The sequence below is a fragment of the Eptesicus fuscus genome, chromosome 17 (assembly GCF_027574615.1).
Source record: "Eptesicus fuscus isolate TK198812 chromosome 17, DD_ASM_mEF_20220401, whole genome shotgun sequence".
Lineage (NCBI taxonomy): Eukaryota > Metazoa > Chordata > Mammalia > Chiroptera > Vespertilionidae > Eptesicus > Eptesicus fuscus.
Window position 1 is genome coordinate 33881735 of NC_072489.1, and position 21015 is coordinate 33902749.

General features: G+C 42.3%; 1 protein-coding gene across 1 annotated transcript in view; it reads left to right on the plus strand.

Annotated features, from left to right (window-relative positions):
• Positions 1-21015, plus strand: part of PAPSS2 (3'-phosphoadenosine 5'-phosphosulfate synthase 2) — a 68366-nt gene that overhangs the window by 26685 nt on the left and 20666 nt on the right. The window contains 6 exon segments of the mRNA XM_028127607.2: positions 10930-11047; positions 15825-16060; positions 16779-16917; positions 17825-17943; positions 18069-18182; positions 20006-20117. Coding sequence (XP_027983408.2) covers positions 10930-11047; positions 15825-16060; positions 16779-16917; positions 17825-17943; positions 18069-18182; positions 20006-20117 — 838 coding nt within the window.

A 21015-nucleotide genomic window follows, 5' to 3' on the forward strand; every position in this document is an offset into this window, starting at 1 on the left:
TCTTTGGATCATTTATGTCATGTTTGTGAGGGAAAAAGCAATGGAATAATTCATGTGAGGATGTGCTCAGAGAGTACTAGTATGTGATTCATTAGCTTATTCAAGCAGTGTATTTTATAAGTGTCCAGTTTAAAATATAACCGATGACTTGAATTTCAGTACCAATTGAAATGCATTGGGTCACATCAGCTTAATTGATTCTCAAAAAAATATGGGGAACTCATTAAAAACTATAATCACAAATTGTTATACATAGTTCCTTGATGCAGATTTCAGAGAATAGCTCACAAATGCACTTGTGAATGGGAGCTCTGTTGATTTTAATGATCGGGCTGCTTCGGCCGTGTTCTGCAGTGGCATCTGTGAGAAGACTTGGGATGCAGCAGGTCTCACTTTAAGAAGACTTCAGCACATAACACAAAGGTGCCTGTACACGAAGTTGGGAATATGCTATGTTACTGAGTACTGATACTAAGAGCATATGTGCTGATAAGGACCAGAGGTTGTTTAAGGATATCCTAAGAATTAAGACTTTATTCTGTAGTTAATAGGAAGCCACTGAAAGTTGTGAATATAAAAGTAATCTGATTGTCAATGGGAAGAAGTAATAAAACTGGAGATTATTGATGGAGTTCTGAGCCAAGGGAGAGATAACATTTGACAGATGCTTTACAATGTAGAGCAGACGCAGAAGGAGCAGAGTTCAGGAACTGTGCTCAGGAATCAGGCCAGGGGGAAATGTACCTAGAGCTGCAGAGGGCAGTGCAGCCAGGAGACTCCAATCCATGGGCAAGGAGACAAGCAAAGGCCAGAGCTTAGAAGCTGCTCACTAGCACCAGGAGGGTCCGAGGAGTGAAATGTAGCTGTGAGTGCTTTCGTGGTTTCAGTTACCACAGTCTGAAAATTCCCTGACTGGGAACTGAACCGTCACCTCCTGGTTCATTGGTTGATGCTCAACCACTGAGTCACACCAGCCGAGCAATTCATACATTTTTTTAATTGAACACAGTTCTGAGTGAGTGGTGTGTTGAAATCTCCCACCATCCTGCTCCACAGTACGGAACCTAGAGGACCCAATCCCAGGAAGAGAGGGACTTCTTTATTTTCCTTGGCAAACATTGGAATGATGCGTGCAAACTATCTGAATTTGCCATCCAAGGTTTTTCAACTATTTGCATGTGTTTCAGATGCTTTGAAAAACAAGTAAATACTATAAAAGATTTTAATAAGCAGAGCCATGTGGAAATCTTAAAGATGTCTTAACTATGTCCCTCCCCTGTATTTTTTGGTTGTCATTTTTTCACAGCATTCAAATTCTTGTCCATGTGACATCAGTCTGTGGTTTATTTTGTAGTGGTGACTTCCAAAAGTCAAACCAACTTAAATTATTTTCTTATTTACAGTTTTAGCCTATTTAATAAATCTTTCTGTGGTAGGAATGGGTGAAAATGCTCATTCGTAGTCTTAAAGAAATTTTACATCCATCCTAAAACTTTTTTCATGCAATCTCATTTAATTTATAAATTCCAGATTTGGGTCATTTCTGTATTGTCCAATAGCTGTTTTTGAAAAACTATTTAATTTGCTCTTTCCAGAAATTTGCCAACTCATTTGTCTCAATTCTCACAACTGGTATTTTGTTACTGGCTACTTGATATGGTTATTTCCCTTGTAACTCAAGAGTAGTTTAGCCAAAGTATATCCCTGTAGGTGGCAATTTTTAGGGAGGTGTGGTTAGCATAACTTTTAACCGAAGTGACACTTCTTCAACATTGGGAGACGGGAAAAGGAATAACCACAGGATTGGAGTTGAACCTTAAATGTCCAGTGGGTAGTGATTGAATTAAAGTTGAGTCAGGTGCCCTTCCTGCTGTTTGGCTGTTTACAGATTTTACTAAGATCGTTAGGACACTTTCTCTAAGAGGTTCCTGTGCGGTGACTCCAGCTGACTCAGACTAGCTTCCTAAATAGAATATATGGGAGAGCGAACAGAGGTTCCCAGGTGCGATATCTACTTCCAAAAGCCACAACAGCTTCTCCACGGGCAATTTTTCTCTGCATGAAATAACTAAATGCCAAAACAACAACCACTGTGATCAAGTGACAGGGGCTGTACTTGAAAGGTTGTTTGCTGGAATTTCCTGTACTCCATGATGTAATATAGAGGGACTAGTAGTCTCAAAGATTTATTCTCAAGGTATCAGGGTTAATAGTTTTTTAATTTGTTGGTATAGTCTGGTTATTGTTCTGCTGGTTGTAATGTCCCTCATGACTCGCTTGCTGTTCACACATCTGTTAACCTTTGAGCATCAAACCTTTTGGCCTCACTTTTCTGGTTGAGAAATTCTTCATATTTAAAAAATGTATTTATTTCCAGGTTTATATAGAAAAATCAGAATATAGAGACAAGAAGAAAAATAATTGTCTTATACATATCTTTGTAGCCTTATAAGTACATATCTTTGTACATATAAACACACATATTTAAAAAATGGAATTAACATTAATTTGTTACCGGTTTTCTCATTGGGGTCTATATCATGATATATTTTTAGGTCAATAAATATAGATGTGCATATTTATCGTATGGGTGTGCCATAGTCTATTTAATTGATGGGCATTTTGATTGGTATAGCTTAGTAACTTGGAAAATGAACTAGAGATACATAATGAGATCTTTTAAATAGTTTATAACTTTTAATGCTCACTTAGGGTTATACACCCAAGGAAATACTCTGAAAGGAAAGAAATATAAAGAAAGATTGATCATTGTAAGCTACTCATGTTAATGAAAATGGATAATGATTGTTGGTTTACATTTTTATACATTTTTAACATTTTTATTTTGGTTTCCATTTCATATACATGATTTCATTCAGTCCACAATGAGGAAGCTGTGACGCAGGTCACCAGCTGGGGGTGGGGACCAGGAGCTGTGCCCAGGCAGGAGTAAGACCAGCACTTAAGTCAGGAGCCCTGGCTCCATGTCCTGCACCTTCCAAGTGTGGGACTTCAGCCAGTAACGTTCGGATCTGTAAATGGGTCACAATGCCCTGCCTCCTTAGCTCCCAGGTTTTGAGCAACAGGCAAGATAATGCATGTGAAAGTGGAGCTTCTAGTAAGAGACTGAGAGAGCAATTATTGAAGTTGCTGCTTTCTGAAAATGAATCTTTCAATGAATCTTCAGACTGCACACTGAGGCCATGGAGGTTTAGAACACTTGTAATCAGCAGGAGAGCGATAAAATAACAGTCCAACAGCAGTAAGGGCCAAGTTCAAAGGGGACAGAGTGGGGTTGTAAATAAGGAGGAGGATTTGTTTGCACTGCATAGGAGCCAGGAGAGTGTAAATTCAAATCTATTTGTTCATTTTTTATCGAAGACATTATGCACATGTAAAAAAAAAAAAAAAACCAATAAAAAACTTGGAGCATTGGGAGACTCATAGCCTGACACATGGTTTCCGGCTTCCAGTTTCCTCATTTTCATAATCTGCTCACTGTGACATATGCTCACATTTGGCATTTGGCTCTGGGGATGCCCCACCCCTCTGTGAAATCATCTGAAGTTTTTTCTCCATGTCAATTCTTTTCTCCTAGCCATGCAAAATCAAGTCCAGGGTGTCTACCCTGACTAGGCCTCCCCCATCCTGAGTTCCAGAAGCTCCTCCAGCTCTCCCCTGTCTGCATCACTCATGGGGAAGGGGTGGACCTGGCTGAGAGACACTGCCCCCCTGGGCTGTGTGCTGAGGTCCCAACTCTAATAGCTCTTGAGGCTCACCTGGGAGAAAGGCCATCTGAGAACTGGTAACTAAGGGTTATGATTGAGGCAGCAGGAGGGCAGTAAGTTTAGGGTAGAATGAGGAGGCTTCAAACTAGTGCATCTGAGATGCACATACATACGGGCTGGGCTTTGGGCCAAAGATAATGATAATCGGGCTGGTCCAGCGTAGCTCAGTGGTTGAGCGCCAACCTATGAACCAGGAGGTTTGATTCCCGGTCAGGGCATATGCAGGAGTCAATCGATCAATAATTCTGTCTCATCACTGATGTTTCTATCTCTCTCTCCCTCTTCCTTCCTCTCTGAAATCAATAAATATATTTTAAAAGAAGATAATGATAATTGTAGTAGCAACAACAATGTATGTGTGAGTGTGTGTGTGTGAATCATCACCCATACCAAATGCTATTCTATACATTGTCTGATTGATCATGAGCCCCACCTCCCCAAACTTGCCTTAGAGTGAACCCAAATTATTAGGACACTTCTAAATCTGGGCAACCTAGACCTCAAATTACCATGATTCTCTAGAGAAGATCGAATGCTGCCTGAGCCTCATCAGATTCAACATCTTACTGTGTGTCTTATATTTTCTTTGATACTTTCGTTAGAAGATCATTTCACTTCATCCTAACAGCAACCCTGTGAGGAAACTATTCTTAGCCCTGTCGATGTAAGAAACATCCAAACCTGTAAAAAAATTTTATGAATTTATTTGAGCTAAACTGACAATAATTGTCAGGAAGCTAAATCTCAACAGATTGAGGAAATGCTCCAGAGAATGGCAGTTTTATAGCTTATTTTATACATTAAAATCAAAGGAGGAGACAAAAGGAGGTGCATGAAATTCATTGGTGGTAGATTAGGGAGGCAGGAGAAAGAAAAGCAGGCAAATCTCTGAGATTGGATAAAAAGTAAAATGGAGAGACACGTATACTTATTTTACATTGGTGGGTGTAGAATAGTTAACAATGAGCATTTACAGCACATACCGATGGTATTCAGGGAACAAGATAACAATGAGGAGTTTGCTCTGGTGAGGTGAGTGTGCCTGAGCAATGTGTTTGTGTGTGTGTGTGTGTGTGTTGGGGGGGATTACTCTGACATTTTATTGTTGTTGTTGTTAATCCTCACCAGAGGATATTTTTTCCATTGATTTTTAGAGAAAGTGGAAGGGAGGGAAGGAGAGAGAGAGAAACATGGATATGAGAGAGACACATGGATCAGTTGCCTCCCACCCTGCACAAGCCCCCTGGGGCCAGGGATGGAACCTGTAAACCAGGAATATGCCCTTGACCGGCATTTGAACCCACAACTCTTGGGTGTGTGGACCATTGCTCTAACTACTGAGCAACACCGGTCAGGGCTACTCTGACATTTCGAAGGTATGCCATCTTAGATGCAAAAAGACATTAGACAGGCTTACCTAAGGTAAAGGTTGACCGTTGTCAAGGAACATCCGGGCTTAGGATGTAACTACCTGCCATGACTCACTTCTAATTAGGAATTTTTATGTTCAGACCATCCTACATGGTTACTTTTGGTCTCTGAGTTTGTAGGGTCCAACATGCAGGCCTCCCCTAAGTTTATCCCGGTTAGCATGTGGCCCCTTTTGCATCCACAGCCCCATTTTACAGAGCAGGAAACAAGAGGTTCAGCAATCTAATCTAATAAAGAGGGAATATGCAAATTAACTGTCATGCAGCAACAGAGATGGCGACGCCTGCAGCGGAGGTGGGGTTTCCATAACACAAGATGGCTGCACCCACAGCAGAGGCCGAGTTCCCATAATGAGCCTTAACGAGCAATCAACAGGGACCTGAGGCTGCATGGGGCTAGGCTGGGGCAGGGGACCTGAGGCTGTAACCCCCCACCTGGTGGGGCTTGACAGGGGACCTCAGGCCACGCCCCCTGCCCGGCAGGGCTTGATGTGGGACCTGAGGCTGCGCCCCCCGCCCGGCGGGGCTTGATGGGGGTGGGGCCAGCCGGGTCTGGGTCTTGCATGATTTTGAGGTGTGTGCGGGTGGGCGGGAACTTGACTATGGGTCCCGTGGCGCGCCCCAGACTCTGACAGGAGGAAGATTTTCATATACATTTTACTAATTTTCTTTCATCTCTGACATTTCTATTATAAAGAAAGGGCAAATAGCAACATTAAAATATTTCCTCTAATTAATTCCCTTTTAATGTGCACAAATTTCGTGCACCAGGCCATTAGTTTATAATGATAAAAGCATAATATGCTAATTAGACTGGACAGCTGAACGTCCTTCCGGACAAAGCCGCGGGGGCCGAGGCAGAGGTGGTTAGGGGTGATCCGGCAGGCAGGCACAGTGGTTAGGGGTGATCAGGCAGGCAGGAGAGTGGTTAGGAGCCAGCGGTCCCAGATTGTGAGAGCGTGCAGGCCAGGCTGAGGGACTCCCCTTCCTCCCCCCACCCTCCCCTGCATGAATGTCATGCACCGGGCCTCTAGTGTTAAATATTTGCCCACGGCCACAGAGCAAGTAGGCTGCAAAGCAGATTTTAAAGTCAGGTTTGCTTGACTACAAAGCTCATACTCATCCTGCTGCTATGCATGTGAAGGGCATTTTCCTGGGCCAGTGAGCTGGAAGAAGGTAGGGATTTTTGCAAAATTGTTCTTAGGGATGCGGAATGGAAGTATACCATCCACTTTTTGGTTTCTGGGCCACTTCCCGCTAAGTAACACTGTTAGACGAGGTGCCAGGGATGTCTGTGTGCTGTTTCTACACTTAGGGAGGCAAGGATTTTCTTTACCATGTGTTTTGTTTTCCATGGAGAAATCCTTTTTCTGACAGCCACTTTCCTCCCAAAGCTTAGAATACCATATGCTCTTTAGAAGGAAGTAAAGTTTTCAGCAAAGAAAAGTTTTCAGCTGCCTGGTCCCTTTGCAGTTTAAATATCATTCAAAACATCTGCTTCTGTTTTATTTGTTTGCCTGTTGAAGAAAATCAGGGGTAAATTTGAGATAAAATATCTTCCTAAACCAAAAAAGCCCCATACTTGGACATCTGAAAAAACTTTGTTTGTTTAAACATTACAAGAGTGACAGAAAAGGTGTACAAATACCCACAATTAAGATTCTGCGAATGGCCCTGGCCGGCGTGGCTCAGTTGGTTGGACATCGTCCGGTGTATCAAAAGGTTGTGGGTTTCATTCCCGGTCAAGCACATGCCTGGGTTGTGAGTGTAGGTTGGGGCACGTGCAGGAGGCAACCAATTGATGTTTCTCTCTCTCTCTCTTCCCCTTCCTCTTTCTCACTCTAAAAATCGATAAAAACATCTTCTTGGGTGAGGATAAAATAAAGTAAAAAGATTCAGCTAACAAAACCCAAAAGTTCAGAGATTAACTATTAAACACTTTTAGAGTAGTTCTTTCTGATGATTTCTGAACTGTTTTTGAAAACCAAGCAGTTGGTTGGGAGGCAATTTAACAAGATCATAGCAAAGTTTCCACAGAAGACCAAGAAAGCCTGGAGTTTATTCTGGACCTCTCTCTATAGGGAGAAGAAACATCCATAGGGAGAAGAAACAGCCGAGAGAGAGAGAGAGAGAGAGAAAATGTCTGTGGACAAATTAAGCTCTGATGGGCATTCATGTGCACAGGTGGGCAGTAGCCCCTTAAGTTCAATATGCTGTTACTGGGATCTGAGCCCTTTTCCATGAAGGCAACAGTGCTGAACAATACAATTCCACCATCTGAATCTTATTATATATTTTCTGGCTTGCCTCCTTTTTAAAATGGCTCTCTGTGGTTTTGTTTTTGCATGTGGCAAAATTTTCATATAATGAAATATCCATCTTGTGTGTACATTCAGTGAGTTCCAGCAAGAGTGCAAACACCTGTGTACAAACCCTTGTCAAGACATACAACATTGTCACCCCGAAGCAACGGCTGTTCTGAGTTAGTACACTAGTCTTCCTTATTTGGGGACTTCATATAAATGGAATCACATGCAGTTCTTTTGTGTGTAAGACTTCTTCGACTCAGCATAATGTTTTCATTTCTCATGCGCGTCGCATGTATCAGTAGTCCATTCCTTTTTATTGCCGAGTAGTGTTCTGTTATAAAAGAACAGTTTGGGCTTTTTGCAAGTTTTTTTGTGTGGTTCCTTTTTTTGGCTGTGGATTTTGTTTTTGTTATCTGTTTTTCCTATTGATGGATACTTGGTTATTTCCCATTTTTATCCAAATAAAGTTGCTGAGAATATACTTGTACAAGTCTTTTTCAGGGTACAGGTTTTCATTTCTCTTGAGCAAAATACCTATGACATTGCTGAGTCCTAGGGCTGGTAGATATTTCATTTTATAAGAAACGGCCAGGTTTTTTCTGAGATGGTGGGCCATTTTACACCTCCACTGTAACATCTGAGAACACTTGCTGCCATTAGGTGGTAGCAGTCACCTCTCATTTGGGTTTGAATTTGCATGACTAATAACACTGAGTGATTCTTCCTGAGCAACTGACCACTTGTGCATCTTCCCTTGAGAAGTGATTGTTCAGATCTTTTGCCCATTTTTAAAGATGGGATTATCTTTATATTACTGAGTCGTACGTGTTTCTATATCACCATATAGTATACAGATATATGTATGAGACCCTCCCCCTTCTCCAGGGAGGGGGGTCCCAGTTACTTATCTTCTTAGCTGTATTTGCCCCAAAATGATGCCAAGGACTCTGCTTTGTTTAGTACAGTACCATATTCCCCGTGCCTATAGTTGTAGCTTCGAGGCCACAAGCTTTTCAGGAAGAAAGGGTTTATTGAGCCATATGCTAGCCAGAAAAAGGACCAGGTCCCAGGACATTCTGTCTAACCAGCCATCTCCAACTGGTGGTCCGTGAGGTCCGAAAGGTTGGCGACCGCTGGGAACCAGCAGCAGCAGCAGGGCTAGATGGAGAAGGTGAGCATGCCCTCTGTCCTGGGGCTGACAGGCTCTTTGATACACTGGGCTTGGGGATGAAAGATGTCAATTGTTTTGAAAGAATTTACACTGGCCGCAGGAGGGTGGGAAAAGGGGAAGTGGGGGCAGTTCTGGGGTAGGTGTATAGTTTCTAAGGAATAAATCGTTCCTATTTTGGGATTGGTTGTGGGAAAGTTCATACATAAACAGGATGTGGTGGCACCTGGCAACTGGCCTTTTTAAAGCTTTTTTATTTTTATTTTTTGTTAATCCTCACCTAAGGATATTTTTCCATTGATTTTTAGAGAGAGTGGAAGGGTTGCCTCCCGCACATGCCCTGACCAGGGCCCGGGATCGAACTGCCACTGAGGTACTTGAGTGGATTCAAACCCGGGACTCTTCAGTCCTTGGGCTAACGCTCTATCCACTGAGCCAAACTGGCTAGGGTAGTTGGCCTTTTTTTTTAGATAGCATCCTGGAAGTTGATTCAAAATTTCAACATATAATCAGGAATGTGAGCAGTCATTTGTTGATTTTGGACTGAGGCTCTTAACTGATTAATCTCTTACTTCTTCCTCCTACCCTCTGACCTGCTATAATTTAACTTAGGACATCTCAGAATTTTTTTCTTGTTAGAGCTCATTTACATAAAAATCTGCTGAAAGGATCAGTACATGAACAGGTGAACTGACTTTTGGGCCTGATATCCAGACTCAGTGTTCTTGAATTTAATGGTAGTGATTAACAAGGAAACAAAGAAAAAGACGTTAATGTCCTTAAGCTGTAAAGTACACTTGGCACAGAAGACTCAGACACCTTCAGGGGATTTGCTCACCAGGGGAAATACTGCTAGAATGTCTCATGGACTAGACTAATTTGTCCCCATTTATGAACCCACAAGTGAAAGCCACTGCTGTCTGACCTGCTGCATTCTGGACTAGATCCCGCCTCTTCCACATCCTGGGTTCTCACCAGGCTTGCTTGACGGGTGATCCGAGCATCTAGCTGGGGAGGGTTTCAGACAACCCAGCTGATCCCAGCTTTCACCATCTTCCTCCTGGCTCCCTCTGACTGTTCATTCCCTGCCTGACTGGCCCCTTTGCTGGGGGCTCTGTGCCTCACCAGCAGGCCTGCCCCCACTGGTTGCACTGCCCAAGGCCAGCAGGGGGCTCCTTCCCTTTGGTCTTGAAGCGATTTTCCTGGTCCTTGTCCAGCTGGCTCCTGCCTTTCCTGTCAGGGGTATACACTGAGTGGTCAGCAGCAGCATCCACATTTATAGAGGACGCTGCCAGTAAGGGCATGTTCACATCCTTTATCTCATGTAGCCTCCAAATCGTCCTACTCGTATCCCCCTTTGTTTTTCCCCAAGGAGGTGGCATAAAGAGGTGATTTAATTTGCTCCAGAATTTAATCGTTGTCCTTATGTGGCCCAGAGTTTTCTAAGCTTCTCTGGGTCTTACTCAAAGAATATTGGTGCTTTTTAGCTCTGATGGGTGTACATGTGTGGTGTTTAAAAGGCTCCATAGATTTTTATAGTTAAGCAACTTGGATTACATGTCATAAGAAATTCATTTCCACACCAAAAATACATGTGGGTAGTTCCCAACCTTTTTACTTAACCACCCCACCATCTTTGGATCCCATCATTTAAATTTTTTTTTCACCAAAAAACTGCACATTTTATGTATTTTTTTCAATCCTCACCCAAGGATATGTTTTTCATTCATTCTAGAGAAAGAGGAAGGAAAAGGGGGAGAGGGATGGGGAGGGGGGGAGGAGCATCGATGTGAGAGAGAAACATTGATCGGCTGCCTCACCCACACGCCCTGACCACGGATTGAACCTGAAACCCTGTGATGCACAGGATGACACTCCAACCACTGAGCCATACCGGCCAGGGCAAAAACTACATTTTAAAATGTCATGGAACCAGAACTTTTACATTGTATCAATAATTATCTCATTCAAATTGTACTTTCAAAGATTCATGATGGGTATGAATACATAAAAATCTACTGAAAGAATCAGTAAATGAACAGGTGAACTGATATCCATGGACTAGACTAATTTGTGTCTGTAGCAGAATTAATTAATGTGCTCTGTATGCCAATGATAAAGGAGGAGTTTCCTTTGGGGAAGACTATTAATGTAATCTGTTACTTTATTATATTTATACATATTATGTTTATTAGCTTATTAACTATTGTACTTGATCTTGTCTTTCTTTGTAGGAGAACCAGCACAAATCCACCAATGTCATCTATCAGGCCCACCATGTGAGCAGGAATAAGAGAGGGCAGGTAGTTGGAACAAGGGGCGGATTCCGAGGATGTACCGTGTGGCTGACAGGTATGCTGTGTTGATATATATATATATATGTTTTAAATATATCTTTATTGATTTCAGAGAGGGAGGGAGAGGAAGAGAGAGAGATAGAAACATCAATGATGGGAGAGAATCATTGATCGGCTGCCTCCTGCATGCCGCCTACTGGGGATCAAGCCTACAATCTGGGCATGAGCCTTTGACCGGAATTGAACCTGAGACCCTTCAGTCTGCAGGCCCAGGCTCTAACCACTGAACCAAACTGCCTAGGGCCACGTTGATATATTTTAATCAAAAATTGATGTGTGACACACAATGTTAAGGAAATCAGTGTAACATAATTACGTGTTTATTTTAACATTAGAAGGAGGCTGAGAGCTGCCTCCTAACTCCACCTCAGTAAGAACAAGGACTTGGATCACATTGTGAATGTCTCTAGTTCTCAGTTTTCTCCTCTTTGTCAGGAAAAGATGGGACAAGTTGATGATGACATTCCCATTCGGCCTAAGGAATTCCATAATTCTCAATTTCGTGCCTAAACACATTTACTGGCAGTCATGAATGTGGCTTTTCTAACATGACATCAAGCATTTGGCATCGAGCAGAAAGTTCTGGGTGTTTAGAGATATTCTTTATGTTTTCTGATATTTTAGCACTCAGTGAGACTGTTTTTCATTGTGTAAAAATATTAAACTGTGTGCAAGAAGGAAACCTTGTGATTTCTATTTAGCTGAGGATTGTTGCCCTTACATATAGAAATAACTTACTCCCACTGAGGTAACCAAATGAAGCTCCCATTTTTTTTGTGTGTTTTTATAGCCACAGAATGTCAAAGCTAAGGGTTAGTAACAGAACTAGAACTTATATTCTGAGTACAATGTAGAGAAAGTTGATTCCTGGGAAAAGTCTGACATAGCCTGGACTTAAAAGGGCAAACCAAGGTCATTTTATTTCATAATATTTCATAGACATAATATTTAAAAAAGAGATGACCTCATACAAACAGTTATGTTGATACAGATAAGGAAATCATTTAGGTATTACTATTTATTTACAAATGCTGACGGAGTCTTACCTGGGAATAATTCTAATGAGTGTGGCAGGTAGGGACCTGCCTTGCCTCTTTCCTTGACATCCTGAGTCTTTCCCATTTTTGTCTACATCAGCCTCCTTCTTCTTCTTCAAGTTTTTTTTTTTGTGTTTTTTTTTTTTTTCAGCGACTTGTGGCACTTGCTTTTGGTTTCCTGGTTTTATTCATCCCTGGTCCAACAACTTTTTCCAGCTTCCAGGGTGATGAGAGACAGTGGGGCAAGGAGCCTGCTATATTCCAAAAGGCAGGATTCTCCTGGCTTGATTCCTGAAATGTTTCCCCCAACTCCCTCTGAGCGACATGAGGGCAGCAATAGATAAAGCACAGCTGGGTCCCAGTTGTTTCTTCCTTGTGTGCTTGTCTTTATGTTGCGTGTTTGCCTTCGTGGATTTGTCCAACTTTTAAATTAGGACATCCACTCAGAGTCCATTTTTTCTGATATGGAATACCCTTGAAAAATGAAAAAGAACTGTAGAAGAGGGGACAAAATTTATTTTTTATTCTGATATATTGCAGAGGTAGGATACTGACCACGCAGCCCAAAGAAACCAAATACTTCTAATCCAGAGATTTGGATTTGAGCCTATGTTAACTATGTGACTTTGAACAAGTCAATTAACCTCTCTAAGGAAGAAACATAGTACCTGCCTCATAGAGATGTAGGTAGAACTAAGTGAAATAGAGTAGATGTACACTTAGCAGTGCCTCGTCCATGGTAAAGCTCTCGATAGATGTAATTAGTGTTACTCCAAAGTATTAAAATAAATATGGCAGCCATCTAGTTTAATATAGTTACCATGGTCCAACAAAACCCTTGGTGGACGCAAGAGGAAAATCAATGGAAAAAAATTAGTTCTGCCATAAGCATAATACATTATCCATGATAATGTTCAGAATTTAAAAGCCACGTAAAGGCAATCCTCTGAAAAAGTAGTGGCTGGTTTACAGGATATCAGCTTCCTGTAGTTTGTAAAAATGTTAAGGAAGCACAGGAGCGTAAAAACAGAACAACTTCTCTCTGCTTTTAATCTCTGAAGAAAACAAATACTTTCACATAATGTCTCATTAGCCACTCCTTGGGAAATGTCACAGTAATATAATAGTAATAAAAATAATAATGATGGCCCTGGCTGGTGTGGCTCAGTTGGTTGGGCGTCGGCCTGTGCACTAAAAAGTTGTTGGTTCAATTTCCAGTCAGGTCAAATGCCCAGGTTGGGGGCTCCATCCCCAGTGGGAGGTGATCATATTTTGCTCTCACATTAATGTTTCTCTCTCTCCCTCCCTCTTTCTCTTAAAAAAACGATTCTTAAAAATGTCTTAAAAAATAGCCGAAACCGGTTTGGCTCAGTGGATAGAGCGTCGGCCTGCGGACTGAAAGGTCCCAGGTTCGATTCTGGTCGAGGGCATGTACCTTGGTTGCGGGCACATCCCCAGTAGGGGGTGTGCAAGAGGCAGCTGATTGATGTTTCTCTATCATCGATGTTTCTAACTCTCTATCCCTCTCTCTTCCTCTCTGTGAAAAATCAATAAAATATATTTTTAAAAAAATGTCTTAAAAAATAATAATGATAGCTAAAAAAAAAAAAAAAGTTAATATTATTGACCTAATACATTACTTTTTCTTGGGGACAAATAGTTATCTCAAGGTTTGAAAGAAATGCAAGTCAAATTCATGATTCAAATTGCTCAGTTCTTTTTCCAGGCCATCCATTATTGAGCCCTGATTTGAAATGACGGAATGGTAGTTGAGCAGCTGATTCAGAAAGTCAAATACAAAATTAATCTCACTTTAAAGTAGAAATTTGGAATAAATCCAGTCAACTTGATAAACCTGGTGATGATATAAAAAACTCATTTAGCAAGACCCATGCTAGTTCCACAGGAAAAAATATTGTTCTTTGAAATAGGCTACATGAAGAATCTGCTCTCTGATATAAATTGTGATATGGCTCTACAATAAAATGGCAAAGACAAGATACTTTACTTGAATGAAAGACCTAATCTTATAAAAATGAGAGTAATACCACTTACTTGATGTATTAATATCCAGATTCTGTAATAAATTCAGTTGTTAAAAAAAATACTATTACTGTGAGTTTAGCTCTTAGTTTCCTGAGAGCTGAAACAAAATCAAAGGGCAGTTCTATTATTTCTCTCATTTTCTTCTGGGAGAGAGCATACCAGAGATTCAGGAGTTCCATTTCTCCTACCCTACAACCAAATTCTAATAGGCAATGAGTTACATAATAGACAAAGTTACATAATAGACAATGTCGTCAGCAGTGATTTGTAGAGATTGCCAACACATTCTTCAGATAGCCACTTGTCCTAATGATTCTATCTCAAGGCCAGGTGCATGATAAAACATAACTAAAATATGGAAATTATTTGTTTACCTTTCATGTAATACCCTTCTTTTTTAAAAAAAAATATTTTATTGATTTCAGAGAGGAAGGGAGAGGGAGAGAGAGATAGAAACATCAATGATGATAGAGAATCATTGATCAACTGCTTCCTGCACGCCCCCTACTGGGGATCGAGCCTGCAACCTGGGCATGTGCCCTTGACCGGAATCAAACCTGGGACCCTTCAGTCCGCAGGCCGATGCTCTATCCACTGAGCCACACCAGCTAGGGTCATGTAATACCTTTCTTATCAAGTCTCCTTTGCTCTCTGTCTTTCGCCACTGCTTTTCTTGTACTTTTTGTCTTTTCCTTCTTTCCACCCTCTGTCTTTGTAGTGACCTCTTGACCTTCTTTTCTTTGCCCCTAACTTTTCCTCTTCCACGCCTGGGTGCTGACAGTGGCTTTGCACAATGGAATATTCTTCAGGTTCCGAGATCTTTAGGATGATCGAATGTGTCGAGTGCTGCTTTTCCAGGATTTTAAGTAATTTTCAAATCACTTATGTAATTCCCTTTCTCCTTATGTTTTCCTTCATACTGAAATTATAAAGTGTGTTCCCAGCCATTGTGCTGTGAAACCGTGGTGAAAGGTACAGGGTCACTGTTCTCATGTAAAGCCTCCAAACGGCCAAGAGTGTATGGCAGCTCTCAGTACATCCACAGCCTCGCTCAGGACGCTTCCCACCCTTGATGTTAAAGAGTCATCGTCGAAAAAGTTTTGAAAATAAAGGACAGTATATGGGCTCTGCGGTCAGATGCTTGTGTCGGGGCATCGACAAGGGAGGTGGCCTCCCAGCCTCGGCGGGCTGGCTGTCCCCTCTGCTCTAGCTGATTGCTGTCACAAGAGGCTGTGAGAACACTCTCACCAGATCGTCTTGGGTTTTTTGTTTGTTTGTTTGTCTGTTTGTTTTTATCAAGAGAAGCCAAAATCTGGATTTTATGTGCAACTTTCTAATCTTTAAAACACTCTGCAGGCCAAGCAGAACATAGCAGGAACCAAATGCACCCCCACAAGGTCTCCCCCGCTATGACCCTCCCTGGCTTGGAGAGGCTATCGTCCTAATAAGGGGACAAATGGTTATCTCAAGATTTGAAAGAAATGCAAGTATTGGACTTGTAGCACACTAGACTTTTTCTAGATTTTTAAGGGTTTTTGATTTGAGGTCAATCAAATGATTGCAATAAGGGTATAATTTACACTTAAAGTAGGTGAAAATTAGGATCAGGTCACGATTAGCATCAGGTTCCAATCTGTCATCTTAAACAGTCAGGGACCATGCCTGTCTTGTCTTGCCTGCTCTGAACAGGTCTCTCCGGTGCTGGGAAGACGACGATCAGTTTTGCTCTGGAGGAGTACCTGGTCTCCCACGCCATCCCCTGCTACTCCCTCGATGGGGACAACGTCCGTCACGGCCTTAACAAAAACCTTGGATTCTCTCCGGGAGACAGAGAGGAGAACATCCGCAGGATTGCCGAGGTGGCCAGGCTGTTTGCCGACGCTGGTCTGGTCTGCATCACCAGCTTCATTTCTCCTTTCTCAAAGGTAAACTGATTTGGTTCCCACACACTGCCAGCCCGGCACGCTCACTGCCAGGAACAGGAGTTGGGAGGTGGGGAGGGCCCGGAGGAATGTTAAACTTCCAATTTCCCTCCCTGTTCCTTGCTCCCCTCACTTGCTTCCTCATTTCCTCTATTTAATATTGGTGATGAAGAGAGGTCCTTCATTTCCAGATGCCAGGGCACCAGACCACAGAAACCCTTCCACACACACACACACACAATTGTAAGGCACCCTTGGCCAGAGCTGAAAGGAAGAAAACATTAACCAAGAAAAACTCCAAGGCGCTATAATTTCATTTCTCCTCCAAACTCCGAGGGCTTAGCTCACTGAAAGGAAACAGCAGCTTCTCCCCAAGCTTCAGGTTCTGGGTGTTTCACTCAATTCATGGAGGGGGAGTGGCCCTCTCCCGGTTTGTCCGTGAGCTTCCAATAAGAAGCTTTGTACTTGGAACGTCCTTTGAATGAAATGCTCCCACGTTGCCAGCCCTGAACTTGAGCAGAGATTCCTTCCCGGGGTTTGCTCGGAAAGTCCTCCGGAGAACTGTTTACTGGAGTGACCTTTCTGCGCTTCCTGGGAAGGAGGAGGCTCCCGCCACCTATGCTGAGCACAGACCCCACTGTCGCCTTCACATGATGTTCTCGGATGAAGAATTTCATTGGGAAACCTCTTCTTCTGTTCTTACGTGAAATTTTCTTGCCAGGATCGCGAGAATGCCCGCAAAATCCATGAATTGGCTGGACTGCCCTTCTTTGAAATATTTATAGATGCGCCTCTAAACATTTGTGAAAGCCGAGACGTCAAAGGCCTCTACAAAAAAGCCCGAGCCGGGGAGATCAAAGGTAGGAGAACCAGCTCAGCCACACCTTTGCCTCTTGCGTCTGTCACCCATCCTTCCGGGTCTGTCCCCAGAAACCTGTCGGAAGTTTCAGAAGCTGTTTTCTAAAATTGCATATAGCATACACAACCTCTATCCCACCCTGATAACTTCAGTATGTCCATGGGCTTATTAAAACATGGGTTCATATTTTTTAAATAGTTTTTTTTATTTTTTATTTTTTTTATCTTCTAGATCCCACATTGCAACTAATCTTTTTGTTTGGTTGGTTGGTTTTTTTGTTAATCCTCACTTGAGGATATTTTTCCATTGATTTTTTTTTTTTTTTTTTTTTTTTTTTTTTTTAGAGAAATTGGAAGGGAGGGGGAGAGACACAGAGAGAGAAACATCAATGTGAGAGAGACACATCTATTGGTTTCCTCCCACACCTGCTCTGACTAGGGCCGGAGGATTGAGCCTGCAACCGAGGTACATGCCCTTGACTGGAATCAAATCCAGGACCCTTCAGTCCGAGGGCTGACACTCTAACCACACTCTAAGGGCTGTGGGTTCATATTTTTGAAGAACTGTCACCTCAGTGATGAGCAGTCAAGTTCAGGGAACTAAAATGGATGAGTCAGTATGAGCGTGTGCTTAGGAGTGTGCCTGGGTTTTCCATCTTCTCTTTTTATTCTGATCAGCTGCGGGCGGCTTGGGCTTGGGCTTGGGCAGCCAGATTTTGTGGCTCATTTGGGACTTTCTCTATTGAAAATGCAGCTGTGTATTTTCTCACGTACGGCTAGTGGTCCAGGATGGCTGGGTGACCTTTTCTGTTATAATCTGAATTCTCAGCTTAATACATATATTATGTCTTATTGATTAAAAAGATGGTTCTGTTGGGGCAGATGTGATTTCCACCCTCTGCTTCGCAGGATTCACGGGCATTGATTCTGATTATGAGAAACCTGAGACGCCCGAGCTGGTGCTTAAAACTGACTCGTCCTCCGTGAGCGAGTGTGTCCAGCAGGTGGTGGAACTTCTGCAAGAGCAGGTGGGTGGCCTGCTTGTCTTGTCTTTTCTTTTAAATTGCATAAGATCATGAAAGATCATCTACTTACTGAAGCATTCTCCTTATAGCTTTCATTTCAAATTGTCCCCCATTCTGCTTCATTTCAGAGCATTGTACCCCATACTGTAATCAATGGCATCCATGAGCTCTTTGTGCCGGAAAACAAACTAGACCAAGTCCGAGCTGAGGCAGAAGCTCTCCCGTCCCTGCCAATTACCAAGGTAAGAGGGTGCAGGCTGGCCAAGGGGAATTACGCTTAATATCAGTCATTATAATCCATGTACAGTTACTCTTCATAATATGGGCGGTATGAATAAGGGAAATGCAGTGTTCATAAAGAAAAACGTTTCATCTTGTCAAACGTTTTTTAACCTCTCCGCCAATCAAATCTGTTGCCAAGAATTGCCACAGGGCAGCTGAGCACAGAGGCAGACCAGGCAGGTAACTGTGTTTCCATAGGACAGTGTTGCTTGATTGTCTTCATCCCTTCAGTTATGCCAAAGTGTATGCAATAGGCAATAATCGTTGGCAGCTGCTGGAAGGATTGCTTGTCAGGAACACAAGTGCTTCTTGAGCAGTCAAGAAAGAATTTGGGGGAAACAAAAAACAACCCTGAACTAAAGTGATATGAATGCCCCAATCTTTTTCTACTCTGCAAATTCTCCTCTTTCCTCATCAGGGAGCATCTGGTCCGAGGAGAGAGGGAGGCAGCTTTAGTTGTGTTTATTCTGCTGCCTGGAAGATACAGATGCAACCCCAGCAGACTGCTCTCCACAGACTTGGCCCTTTTATGAATCAGTGGTAGTTGGTCCATACGAGGTGACCATGTTTTCATTGGTATCTTTTTGTTGTCTATTAAAACCTTGTATATTTTTATGGGTCAGCATTTATCTTTTAGATTCCACGTTGCAGCTAATCTGGCACAAGCTGGTGGCTTTTAGAGTACTGATCCAGCCAAGGTCAGAAGCAAGTATAATTCCTTAGGAACCTGTTTCAGCTCATGAAGACTCTGTACTCTGATAACTCATGACAAATTTAACCACAGAACCCCTTACTCTACAGAACAAGTTCTGAACACTCCAATGTTCCAGGCAGATTAGAAACATAATTACAGTGTGAAATCATAGTTCCAATAACAAAATGGGCTTCAAGGTAAAAAAAAAAACATAAAGAACTTCAATCTAATAATTTATTTATTTATTTATTTTAGTTCTAAGAATGACAGGAAAGATTTCAGAGAAGTGATCCAGGAGCTGGGTTTTAAAGGATGAACAGAAATTTTCAGTTGGGAAGGAGGCTAAGCCCGAAACCACATATGTGTTTATACCAGTGGTCGGCAAACTCATTAGTCAACAGAGCCAAATATCAACAGTACAATGATTGACATTTCTTTTGAGAGCCAAATTTTTTAAACTTAAACTTCTTCTAACGCCACTTCAAAATAGACGCGCCCAGGCCGTGGTATTTTGTGGAAGAGCCGCATGTGGCTCGCGAGCCGCAGTTTGCCGACCACGGGCTTAGACTATGTGTTGTTAGTGAATTGGCTCCCAAGCAGGCAATGGGAAGAAGTGGAAGTGCCTGCATGAGCCCCTTGGGCCGGAGCTTAAAGGGCTTTCCGTATCATGCTAAGAATTTTGGAATTTTATTTCAGAGTCAGTGGTTTGCCCAATTCAGTCAACTAAATGGTGCATTTGGTGAAAAAAATATAGCCAAGCCAGAATTTTTGTGGAGGGGGGCGGGTGGGCGAAGAGAATGAATTGTGAATGTTCAATACAGTTGCACACCATAAGAATAGATAGAGCCTAAAGTGTTCAAATAAATCATCTCAATTTGAAATCTTTTCACCACTCCCCTGTAGGAGAATTCTAGATTCAAATGTATCTGGCCCCGAGATTATGGGTCAGCATAACACATGGAAACACTAAAAACATAAAAGGTTCTGCCTTCATCCTTCTGTCAACGGAATAAGAAAGGGCTGCCCTGGGGCCAGATGGCTGAACAGCAGAGCTTATGGAAATGTTCACCTGCTTTTCCTGTTTTGCAGCTGGATCTTCAGTGGGTCCAAGTTTTGAGTGAAGGCTGGGCCACTCCCCTTAAAGGTTTTATGCGAGAGAAGGAGTACTTGCAGGTTATACACTTCGGCACCCTGCTAGATGGTATGGGTTTTTTTGTTTCATTATTATTATTAATTATTATTATTAGTTGTTGTTGTTATTTGGCCAATACAATGAAATTCCCCAAATCGGAACAAATCTTGATCGATGTATTCAATGCCACAACTGATGGACAGACATTAGGAAAGGGGACTTGCTCTAGACTCAGAAATCTTACCATTCACGACCTACTTCTGCCACGTATTCTTGGCTTTGGAAAAGTCACTAAACTTGTTGAAACTTTAGTTTTGCATCAGCATTACCCTCCCTTATATAAATACAGATTGATTCTCTAAATAGATTTCTAGATTCTGTACAATTCCGAACACCGATTTTGCTCATTTCCTCCCATTTCTGTCAACTTTCCATCTCCACGTGGTTCCCAGAGCTTTTTCAGAACACAATACCAAGCCTCTGAACTCCCTTCCTTGCCACTCTTTATTATCAAAGAGAAAATCTTTCTCAGAATCTTCATAGGAGCAAGAAATGCTAATCCTTGGTTTATAAATCTTACTGTGAAAATAGATCACTTATGGTGTGTCCAGTTCTGTCATGTAGAAGCTTCCGTTTGAAGGAGTTTTCTGTTTATCCTCAAAGGGTTATTGGTTGTTTAAAACCACGGAACTGAAGGTTTTCCTGGCACACAAAGCCAAGGGGTGGTTAAGGCTATTTCACCTCCACCGCCCTTTGTTGGCCGGATACTCAGAGGGCAGCAGACAGGCAGAAGCATTGTCGCCAGATGCTGGGACCCTCTGGGCAACCAGGATGAACTCAGCACATGTTGCTGACTTGCAGGGCACCACTCATCCTCCAGGTGCTCGGTCAAGCCTCCTTCCAACAGCTGCTTTCCTTGGTGTGTGCTAAAGTGTCAGTATGCATCCCTTTGCATGAAATACACTAG